The following is an 11,126-nucleotide window of genomic DNA, read 5'->3' as shown; positions in this document are numbered from 1 at the left end:
CTTCTATGCGTATTCATAGGCAGTACATACATCTGTCGCGTATTCTTTACATGCTTGATTATACACAAATCACGTCCTTACTGCATATACGCATTACCGTCATCGTCTAACATGCAGGTTAATCTGGACTTGGGGTTTTGAAATAGTTAACCACCTTCAAATACCTACCACTACTAGTCATATATACTACGTCACTCAACAACGGGCCGTAACTAACTCCAATGATCCACAGCAGACAAGATCTGGCGACATCGTTGGGTGCGCAATCGCCGACGACACTGACGATGTCGTTTTCACCCGTCGGGTCAAAGGAATCGTTCCAACCGTCTACCAAGATCCAACGATTCCCTTCCTTAAGAGAAGTTCATTATGGCATAACCCTTAGTTCTCGTATGGCAATGCTTGAACGGCGCTCACGTGAAAACGTCGGCTTGGGCCCCCCCACGTTGTTCCATTTAGGCAAGCATTGCAACGGCAACAGTCACGAGTTCATCAAGAACCCATTTGTGGTGGGGGAATACAGACATCAGATACGTAAGGAAGACGATGGATTTGTGGGGTACTATCACTATGTCAACGGTTTGAATGTGTCTGAGGGGTACGCAGCCATAGATCGGTATATATTACTGGTTATGGGCATTCGTTCTGGTAGTGGAGGTAGTAGCTACTACTTCACTAAGGAAAGCTCCGAAACGTTTGCTAATTGTCATAACGAGTTGGTAGTGAGTGTGAACATGTTCAACGTGTTCCACCAAACAGATTTGCATGCGAAATACGTGTTCAGTTTCGGCAACACCCCGTCGTACAAGTCTCCTGTCACCATTGAAAAGTCGTTCCACATTGGCTCGTTCTCAGTTGAGGGAGGAGTCTATAGTAAGGTGCTGATGAGCACGATGTCAGAGATAAGTGTCCAGTCATATTGGAACGAATTGTATGCATCGGAGATCTTACGACTAGTTTTACATTTGGATAATCCTTCGCTTCAGGTGTCCGGGTTGGTGTCGTTGCCCGACTGTCTTGAGGATTCTGAACGAATGATTGAAGCAGTGCATTGCTTGGTGTCGTTTCTTCCTCGAGGTTCTTCGACTGGTTCAATTGCTTCTAAAGGGGCTTCCACGGGCAACGATGATGCGTCTACGTTGCGATACCAGAATAACTTGATCCAAGCATTAACCCGGATTTGTGCTTCGGACGTTTCAGGTAATGGCTCCAGTTACACCATTGACCAAATACGGAAGCATTACCCCGTAGGGGATTGGGATTACGTGATCTTAAAACTATTAAAAGTACAACTAGGCTCAAATAACGAGCAATCGTTCATCAAGTTAATCCATGACCATTTGAAATTGGACTCCATAAGCACTCAACTGGCTTTAATTATGTTGGAGCAAATTAACTTCCTTATAAGCAGAAAACACTTTGAAACGGCATTATTACTTGCTAAACGATGTGTTCAATTACTCCCACTTTCCTTTGATGCATGGCACACCTTGGCCCTTTGTTATATTTTGTTGGAGAACTATGAAAAGGCCCTCACAGTCATGAATGCCTGTCCGGTCTTACTTTCTTCCAGAAACCAGAAGACGGACTTAAATGTCACTGCTGATACTAAAGATTTCTTTAATTGGATTTTTTTGGAAAGACTAAACACCGAAACCGAGGCCATCTCCGAAACAACCTTCAATTCTTATTTCCCTCCGATCCAATCGTCACAGTCAGTTGATCTTGCGTCTATGAAATCGCTTTGGAAAGACTTGTTCATATTCAATTCCCATAGAAGACATCCTATATCTGGAAATGTCTTTTATCAGTCCCCATTAACCAATTGTACTCCGAAGGAACTCTCGTCGATCTCCCCCAGCTTGATAAACGTTTGTGGTCCAGGGAACTCCAAGAACCTTTTATCGTCCCAATCTTGTGGCTCTGCGTCCACTTCCATATTAACATTTACTAGAGACTCCACTTGGGGGAGATGCTATTCCTTATTGTCGATAATAGTTGCCAAAATTGGCTGGGATAGACTTTTACAAGTGAAGGAAAGAGCTTTTAAGCAAGACCCAGTGACTCCAATAAATAGTACTACATTTGCTGCTGGACATGGACAACAAGATTACATTGTTAATCATAAATATCTAGACACTAAGGATATATGTGGATCTTGGTTTGAAGAGTTGATTACCATACTTTACGATGACTACAATGTCCTCTACAAGTTAACGTACCAGCACACCAACCATTCTGCTATTGAGTGGGAGATGTTGGGTTTAGTCGGGTGGAACTGCAAATATAACTTGAAGGAATCGATCTTATCCTTATTCACGAGTGTCAAGGCATCGCATCTTAACCAGGGAGATTTCGACTACTTTGGTACAGTCCAATTGTTGGAGATTTACTATGAGTTTGTTCTAAGTGAAGTTCTGTATTCAAATATCGACTCTTACCACGACGATTACAGTGAAACCTTCCTTGATAACAAATTGATTCTACGAAATGCAAAGAAGGATGGAGTCTTGGAAGACTTTGTGGAGATAATTACGAAACAATGTCTAACATTGGACTTTATACTTACTTTGATTATGCAACTAGTCAGTTGGAACGTAAGATGGTACCAGCTTTCCCCAAATTACTTGGTGGTTAAACTATTGAACCATCTTTGTTTGATGCACGATGTGTTGACCATTAAAAGTCAGTTCCGAATTCTTTTCGAACAGAACAAACAGGTAAAGAAGAAGGTCTATAAGACAAGATACACAATTTCATCCTATTTTCTGAATGGTGGTACATCTTCAACATCCTCAACGGCTGAAAATGACCATACAACAACAAACAAGCAATTGGTGATTCACGAACAAGATACTATACTTATGTATCTTGAGTCGCTTCTAGATCGAATTGAAAAGAATATTGAAGGAGTCTAACAATATAAGGCTACCACATACATTATGCATTATGACTATTGCGTTTTCTTTATGCTCTTCTGCTTGCCCAACACCTTCTTTCTTTGTTTGATCATATATGTGTACAACATATAGAACCCAGGGATATAGGTAAGCAAGATGAGCGTCAACAACCAGGAATACCAGGCACCTACGGTCTTTTCGGCTTCGTTCAATGACAAGTAGATCATGGCCACTTCGGATGACACTCCCGTGGGGTACAACACATAAAAGGTGGTGTACCTCAACCAAGTCAACCATTCAGGAACATACGAAGGACCTTGCAAGTTAGCAGCATAGTATGCATATCTAATGATCTCGGTGATAGACCAACTCAAACACAAGGTGATATAAACCCAATGGGAATTGGCTGGTGAATTGGGTAACACTTCAAACACTCCCCACACAATAAGCAATCTGGAAAACACTTGGGTCACAGTAGTGAACAAGGGAGACTTCACATAACCCATAGCGGAATTAAAGATCTCAATGACGGCCAATGATTGGATCAACGTAGTGACCCAATGAGTCTTCTCAAACAAGATTGGTTGCCCTAGGAAGAGCCCTAAAAATACAGTGTTGAAAAACACAATTGTCCATAACGAAGTGGAGGTTGAGTTGTAAGCAATGAGGTATCTGTTGGGATGAGACTGAGGCTTAGAACCTGGCTGGGTTGAGGAAGATGGTTCTGTCATTGGTGAAGAAGAAATGAACTACACTCTGAGATCATATTGAATAGCTTTTGTTGAGCTGGAGTTATTATCTTTTCATTGGGTGGTGCACGACATCTGTGATAAAAGTGAGGGTTGCTTCGATGTACGTGTATGCATATACATAGGCATGTACATGTATGTTAAAGCATAGAAATATGTATATAGTATACGAATAGAATATGTATAGTTAAGTTTGTTAAAGCTTAGTACAATGTTATTGATGAAACAACAAGTTTGTTTGAACCAAAAAGAATTATTACTCGTATCAAAGTCAATTGAAGTTGTTGTGACATTAACGTTACTATATGAAAAATCCTGAAAACGAATATCCCTGAAGAAGTTGTCTTCAGATTAGCTTTGAATTCAATAGAAAAGTTAAACTTCGTAAAATTCATATGTGTGGAAGTACGCATAGAAAATTGAAGCAACTGTAATAACCTACTTCTTTACCTTATTCTTCAACACTTTTCTTCTTTGTCTCCACATGTGCCTATACAACTGAATGAACCCAGGTATATACAACACCAAGCCAAATATCAAGTAGTAGCGATATAATCCACCGGCATAAGGAATCGAAAGATACACAGTAATCCATTCACAAGCCAACCCTAAAGGATATAAAACAATAAATAATGAATACCGAAGCCATTTAAGTGCATAAGGCGGCTTGCCATCGTAGAAATAGTTAATGATGTAGTAACCATATCTAAGCAATTCAGTTATGGTCCAAGCGTAGCTTAAGCCTATGAAAGAGCCAAAATTCCAATTAGCTGGACTCTGGGGTAAATTCTGGCATATACCTATGGTTATCAGTAACCGTGCAAAGAATTGAAGACAAGTGATGGGTAATGAGGATTTTACAAGTCCGAGACCGGCATGGATGATTTCGAAGATGGCATTCATGTTCTGGACCGCTATTAAGAGTTTATGAGGGTTCTTAGCAGCGGATTTAATAATGTATACACATCGGACTTTAAACTCAAATGGAACATTTGGCAGCAAGTAGATGTAAGAGTCTATGAAGGTCCGATTAAGCACTAGAAGCCACAGTAGCCACGCAATGATATTGTAGCATAAGAGATACCGAGAAGACGACATGATGATGATGAGAAGAAAGAAGAATATTTATACTTCCTATAGCTACATTCGCTTCCCTATATATATAAGGCAGTGGCCTCGATTGCTAATGCGGCAGGAACGTTTCCTAAAACGGAAAGATGGAAACCCGCCAAATTATGGGGTTACTATATGCAGTATATCAATACACTAAATTTATTAATTATTTAATAGTAGTTCACTTTATATATACAAGATCAGTCCAGCCCATCTTCATATTGCTTTAACAACGTTTTCAATCCTTCAACGTCATTGGCTACAACATTATGATCCCAATCCACAACCAAAGGGGCTTTGAATATTGATTGTCTGATTTTTTCCTTCTCCAGAGCTTCAAACGCTTCATAGATCATTGAGTATTCTCCTTCATTGAACATGTTGGGTCCCAATCCCTTTATGGTAGAATAATGGATGCCGGTTTGTTTCAAAGTCTGGGGGATATCCAGTTCTCGGTCATGTAACAAAGGATAGCATTTGTCTAACACCAGTTTATTCTTATCGTTGGTCACCAATGATTTGTATTGATCATAAGTAGGCATTCTATTCTCTGCCACATCAAGTTGGAACTTATCCTTTTCGGAGTTGAGCTTCTCGTATGCCTTGTTTAAAGTCTGATACACCTTTGCCGACACAGGTCTTGCATCGGTGAATATGGAAATGACTCCGGGCGAATTCTGCAACGTTCTGAAGAGCGACATTGTAAATCGGTTATTGTAAGAAGAGCAATTGATGAAGTTGCAGTAGTGGGAATCAATGATATTATTTGGGGAGTGGCTCTATTTATATTTGCTTTATCGGATCGAATGGACTTTATTGTCCGTTGACTCAGTGACTGCATATAAAGGAGTCACTTGCTCGGCTTCACGGAGATGCCCCAATTAGATAAAACACCGGGGCTTCGGAACAAGAGATGTCCATGCATAGAACGGTCGGAGAAACCCTCGGAATTCGCGACAACGCTCAGGTGGAAATCTTGAGGCTTCTGGATTGCTCCCTTGCTACGTGAATTAAACGTTAGGCATGAAGAGAACATTCCAAATATTCTTTAGGAGAATGACGAAAGATTTAATACACAAATGCAATAAAGAGGTTAGTTTGGAGTTATACCCAACAATATGGGGACAATGCTGAATATGGGGTTATATCTGAATAAATGTCGCCATTCCTCTGTATGCAGCGTTTATCCGGGTAACACATTCGATATTCTTATCGTCACGTGACTTGACTGAACCCATACCGTAGAATAATGTGGCTACGCAAATCAAAATTTAGACGTATCACATTCCTCCCTTCATCAACTCTTCATTCTGTCTGTCTGTCAGCCTACCTTTCTGATGTGTCGGTTTATGATATATAAAGGAAGAGAAAGCATGGTGCTTTCTGACTTGCTTACCAAACCTGCCCATTCGATCATCAACCAATCATTTGATTCACGGCTAAGACTCGATATGAGGAACCCCATTAACGGAGACGGCTTTGGAGTTGGATATTATGTGTCCACTTCGGACGGACGGGACTCAAATGATCCATGTGTTTTCAAAGCTATCACTCCAGCTTGGAATAACGTCAACTTGAACAACCTTTCAAGATGTACTCAATCCAAACTAGTTTTTGCTCATGTGAGAGCTCTGACCCAGGGAGTCCTTTCTGAATCCAATTGCCACCCTTTCTTCTATGGCAAGATCATGTTTATGCACAACGGAGGAGTTTCAGGTTTCAACAACATCAAGAAACAACTCATCACTCACATCGACAATCAGTTCTTTATGCTTATCCAGGGTTCAACAGACTCAGAATGTTGTTTCGCTTTATTCCTTGATACGCTCTATCGAATGGGGTATAACCCATCCGACTCAACCGTCAAGTTCTCTCATAAGATCTTGAGAACGGCCTTGTTGAAGACCATAGCCATCTTGAAGGACTACCAGCTATCATTTACCACAGAGCCTTCACTCTTGAACTTTGCTGTCACCGATGGTGAGTCTGTAGTGGTTTCAAGATACGTCTCCCTGAAGACCGATGAAGCGGCTTCGTTGTATTTCTCTACTGGATCCAAGTTCTTTGAATATGAACCCGGGCATTTCAAGATGGAAAGATTAAATCGGTCACAAAATGTCGTGTTTATACTGTCTGAACCATTAACATTTGAAAGAGGTGATTGGATAACTGTTCCTACAAATACCATTTTGACCATCACCAAAAGTAATACGGTGTTAATGCATCCCATTAAGGACGAGTTTTACGATTTAAATATCGAAAGATCAAGTGGCTTGGCTATGAGTAAAGGTTTAATTGGTGGTGTGCCCATTAAAACAGATGATCCACATATTAGTATGTCTAATATTGACTCGGATCTTGATTCCAGTGTTCCTCCTTTGGCCCGAGAAGGTAGAACCACTTTACCGGTGAATTGAAATGAAAATTACTTATATGTTTATTGAAAAGAGCGAACGACTTGAAAATTTTATACGGATGAAAGGAAGTCATCATCATGTCTTCTTTTTTTTATTATTATTATTCTTCTTATGGTTCTTTTTGGTTGCTTGTTTAATCTGTGGTTGTTTAATGTCTTCCTTTGCATCAATAATATCATTATTATTATCATCATCATCATCAGCATTATCATCAGCATCATTAGGTTGCTCTTCAGGAGCGAAGTCTTGGTCATCGGCATTCTCTTGATGACTGAAACTTGAAAGAAGTTCTCCTTGTGCATCATACAACGAGTTACTTTTTTTATACGATAAACCATCGTCATTAGGGTCAATATAATCCTCGTCATTATCATTATTATATGTCATGGGTTGTTCTTCTTCATCATCACTGGAATCGTCATCCATCAATCCAGCGCTGCTTTTCACCAATGGGGATTCAGCATTGGATTTGGTATGCACTTGAGTAGAAAAATAATTGGAAAACTCATCATCTGATCCACTATCATCAGATTTGACTTCATCTGGTATCAAATATTCATTGTGTGGAGCTGGAGATGAAGTTAATAAGCCTAAAGGTGACGATATATCTTGACCTAAAAGATGATCTTCATCATTATGTTCATTATTATCATTTTCAATGGCTTGTTCTTCTTCATCATCATCATCTGCTTCTTCTTCTTCCTCATCGTCATCATCATCTCGAACAAGATGGACACCATGATCAAGAACCTTTTCTTCATTCAGTTCAAATTCAATCTTGAAGCCAGAATTATCCAAGATCTCACCCACACCTTCATCAAAGGTGGTGGTGTCATTGGTGACATCTTCATCTTCTTCACAACCTCCTAATATGGCATTGTACTTTTCTCGGGTATCCAAAAGGATGTCGGTGACATAATCTTCCCATTGTTGACTTTCGATACGACGATCTATGAGTTCACTCAAGCTATGCGGTGGGAAAGATTGAATAAACTTGACCACCTCTTCGGCAATCAACGTCAAATGTCCCATGTATCCCAATCTAAGACCATTGTGAGTCTGTTCATAATCAGCACATAGCTGTTGACCTCGGACAATTTTCTCGGTGATTTCTCCCGAGTCAAATAAGTCAATGGCCAAAAACTTATTGAATCCAATGTCCATAGACCCATTCAACACTTGCTGGACAATGTCAAACACCACATTATGTAAAAAATTGTTCCATTGGAACTTGAAGAACATCTCCAAGATATTGGATACAATTTGAGTATCATAAAGAGCAATTTTCAAATGATCTCCAATGACTGGATTGACTCGGAGTTGTTCCTCGGTCAAATTCGCATTGACATGACTTTCTTCTGTATCTTCATCATACGTTTCATTATGCAAGCTTTCGTTAAACGACTCAATAGTATCATTAACATAATCATCAGTAAACCCATCGTTATTAGTGGTGGTTGTACCAGAATTAGTGGTAGTCAAATTATTATTACTAGAGATACCACCTGCGGGGCTACCCACTACGTCTTCTGGGAGGGTAATGGTTTCATTATATTTGAAACTTATTGGATCATATTCTTTCATTTTAAATCTCATTTCATCTCTTTCCTTCACAATATCAAACCCTTTAGTATCATTTAATAGCTGCATATTGGAACAATGTAACAATTCTGCTATCAATTCACATATTTTGAATCTTTCAAACCCAAGTGGTTCGATTTCTCCAAAGGGAGTTTTCAAGGCTCCTCTTTCATGTTCATCGACCAAAAGTTTATTGAAATTGTCGATATTATCACCGAAAACTTGGAGTAAATGTCCCAAATAAATCGGGTCTCTACCGTTTGGAGGATGGCTATCAACCGTAATGTACAACACAGGCATGACATCATAATCCGAGTTGTTCTTTCTAATGATCTCTATAATGATCCCCACTCCATTGGCCAAGGCGTAGCCACCTTTAAGCATAATGTCGCATAATCGCTTCATTTGATCATACGAAGCCAATTCTCTAGTCAATTCATTAGGTCCGATAGTGGAATTATCAGCAGTTGAATTGGCTGAAATGGTAATGAGAGCTTTTAAAAGGTCAGCAGCTGAACTTTGTCTGATAATTGAGTCATCATGATCAACTGCCAGGTGGTCATCGTCAGTTTCTGTCAGTTCATGATCACCCATCAGTCCATCATGATCATTCGTATCCAAAGCATTAATTAAGTGAGTAATAAGATCTTGTTTCTGTAAAAAGTCAATGATCCCCGTAGAATTGTCTGGTTTATCGGTTGATATCAACTTTAGCAAGAAATCCATCAATGGAGGATTAGACAAATGGTTCATGAACTTCTCCACCAATGACAGTTGGTTTTCAATCAAATACGTGATCATCTCGTCACACTTCATGTCTAACAAATGTTCCATAATCTTCATGAAATACGTCGACAAGTTGATGGAAAGATGCTCTTTATAATCGAGAATCGACCATAATCGGTTCAAATTCTCCGTGGAAATCATCACGGTATCGGTTAACGACCAAACATCGGCACTAAGAATCTCGGCAGCGAGAGTTGCTCTTCTGGTAGCCATTTCTTCATCTGATTCTTCTTCCTCCGATTCTATCATTTCCGTCTCCTCAGAATCAGAGTCAGCTTCAGCGTCGGAGTCGTCAGAGTCAGCCTTGTCAGAGTCAGCCTTATCACAATCGGTCTTCTCCGAGTCACCTTCAGTCTTCTCGGAATCAACTTCAACCTTTTCAGTGTCAGCTTCTGTCTTCCCTTCATCCGTCTTCTCTTCATCCTTTCCGATACTCAAATCAGTCATTTGAACCAGTAATCTTTTTGTCTCCTCCAAATGACCATCGTGGATCACCAAATCAACCAACAAACTGAGCACCTTCTCGTCCCGCAAGAACTCAAGCACCAACGCATTGTTTGAAAGAAGTTCCTGGAGCAAATCGTTCTCATCCAAAAGTAAAAGTAAAACGTCCAATGTTGACGAAGTTGACGGATGTGACGAGTCACAATCTGACAGGTCAGATTTCAATGTTTGATCCCGCGAGTTGTACCCGTCCAAAATCGACAGAATGTTCGAGAACGACGTGATGCCATTACTAAACTTCCAGAATGACCCGGACATCGTTAATAGCTGGTGGTGCCAAGGTTGATGTTGATGCTGTTGATGGTGGAGTTAACTTTTTGTTGGTCGGTCAGTGGCTTTGTGTCAGAAAAATTTTCATACCGAAAAAAAAAGTGCCCTAACAGTACAGTACTATACACTGACTGTGCACTGACTATACACTGGCTATACGCTCTTAGTACTGCCATACACTGTATTACTACCGTTAGTATATACTATACACTGCTAGTACTATAACGGACCGTGCTGCACTGTACTTACTCCATACTGCTGTCCATTAGTCTCATAGCTACTTGCTCCCCACAGTTACTGGTTACTGCTTCCCACTGTCCCACGCCTCCACTATGCTCAGATCATCAGCTCGATTCTCCCTGACTCTCTCGGCACTAAAGTCAGATTCTATCGCCGGAAAGAACCTCTACGCCGTCTTCCGCTTACACAACTTGCCCTACTTGGTCACTAAAGGTGATAAAGTCATCTTACCCTTCAAAATGAAAAATGTCAATGTCGGCGATAAACTTAATTTGACCGATGTCATAACCTTGGGATCTCCTCATTATACATACACTCAAAAGGAAGGTATCAGCGAGCAATTGTTCAAATTGACAGCTAACGTCACAGAAGTCACAAGAGAACCCTATTATGAAGTGATTAAGACAAGACCAAGATGCAGAAGAAAGAAGATCGTTCCCGTACAACCCTTTCAAACGGTTTTGACCATTGATACATTGAAGTTAGCCTAACATTAAACGTTAGTATCTGCGACATTATAGTTAACGTTGGTTCCAGCACAGCGTATCATAGCTTATCATAGCTTC

General features: G+C 40.2%; 6 protein-coding genes across 6 annotated transcripts; 3 read left to right on the top strand and 3 right to left on the bottom strand.

Annotated features, from left to right (window-relative positions):
- Positions 1-284: 284 nt before the first annotated feature.
- On the top strand, positions 285-2,918 carry CHS6 (Chs6p; the record flags this gene model as incomplete). The annotated part of the gene is made up of 1 exon (XM_043193878.1): positions 285-2,918. One exon carries the CDS (start codon positions 285-287, stop codon positions 2,916-2,918), a length of 2,634 nt encoding a protein of 877 aa, XP_043047019.1.
- Positions 2,919-2,953: 35 nt separating this feature from the next.
- On the bottom strand, positions 2,954-3,631 carry KQ657_003142 (protein tyrosine phosphatase-like domain-containing protein; the record flags this gene model as incomplete). Its single annotated transcript, XM_043193877.1, has 1 exon — positions 2,954-3,631. The coding sequence occupies one exon, from the start codon at positions 3,629-3,631 to the stop codon at positions 2,954-2,956; it is 678 nt and encodes a 225-aa protein (XP_043047018.1).
- Positions 3,632-4,962: 1,331 nt separating this feature from the next.
- Positions 4,963-5,463, bottom strand: KQ657_003141 (uncharacterized protein; the record flags this gene model as incomplete). The annotated part of the gene is made up of 1 exon (XM_043193876.1): positions 4,963-5,463. One exon carries the CDS (start codon positions 5,461-5,463, stop codon positions 4,963-4,965), a length of 501 nt encoding a protein of 166 aa, XP_043047017.1.
- A 672-nt stretch (positions 5,464-6,135) lies between these two features.
- On the top strand, positions 6,136-7,179 carry DUG3 (glutamine amidotransferase subunit; the record flags this gene model as incomplete). Its single annotated transcript, XM_043193875.1, has 1 exon — positions 6,136-7,179. The coding sequence occupies one exon, from the start codon at positions 6,136-6,138 to the stop codon at positions 7,177-7,179; it is 1,044 nt and encodes a 347-aa protein (XP_043047016.1).
- Positions 7,180-7,254: 75 nt separating this feature from the next.
- KQ657_003139 (uncharacterized protein) lies at positions 7,255-10,308 on the bottom strand (the record flags this gene model as incomplete). The annotated part of the gene is made up of 1 exon (XM_043193874.1): positions 7,255-10,308. One exon carries the CDS (start codon positions 10,306-10,308, stop codon positions 7,255-7,257), a length of 3,054 nt encoding a protein of 1,017 aa, XP_043047015.1.
- Positions 10,309-10,652: 344 nt separating this feature from the next.
- Positions 10,653-11,051, top strand: KQ657_003138 (mitochondrial 54S ribosomal protein bL21m; the record flags this gene model as incomplete). The annotated part of the gene is made up of 1 exon (XM_043193873.1): positions 10,653-11,051. The coding sequence occupies one exon, from the start codon at positions 10,653-10,655 to the stop codon at positions 11,049-11,051; it is 399 nt and encodes a 132-aa protein (XP_043047014.1).
- Positions 11,052-11,126: the final 75 nt, after the last annotated feature.

Source organism: Scheffersomyces spartinae (assembly GCF_019049425.1).
Source record: "Scheffersomyces spartinae strain ARV_011 chromosome Unknown scaffold_29, whole genome shotgun sequence".
NCBI lineage: Eukaryota > Fungi > Ascomycota > Pichiomycetes > Serinales > Debaryomycetaceae > Lizanozyma > Lizanozyma spartinae.
The sequence above is the reverse complement of the archived record's forward strand: the minus strand, read 5'-3'. Positions and strand labels throughout refer to the sequence as shown.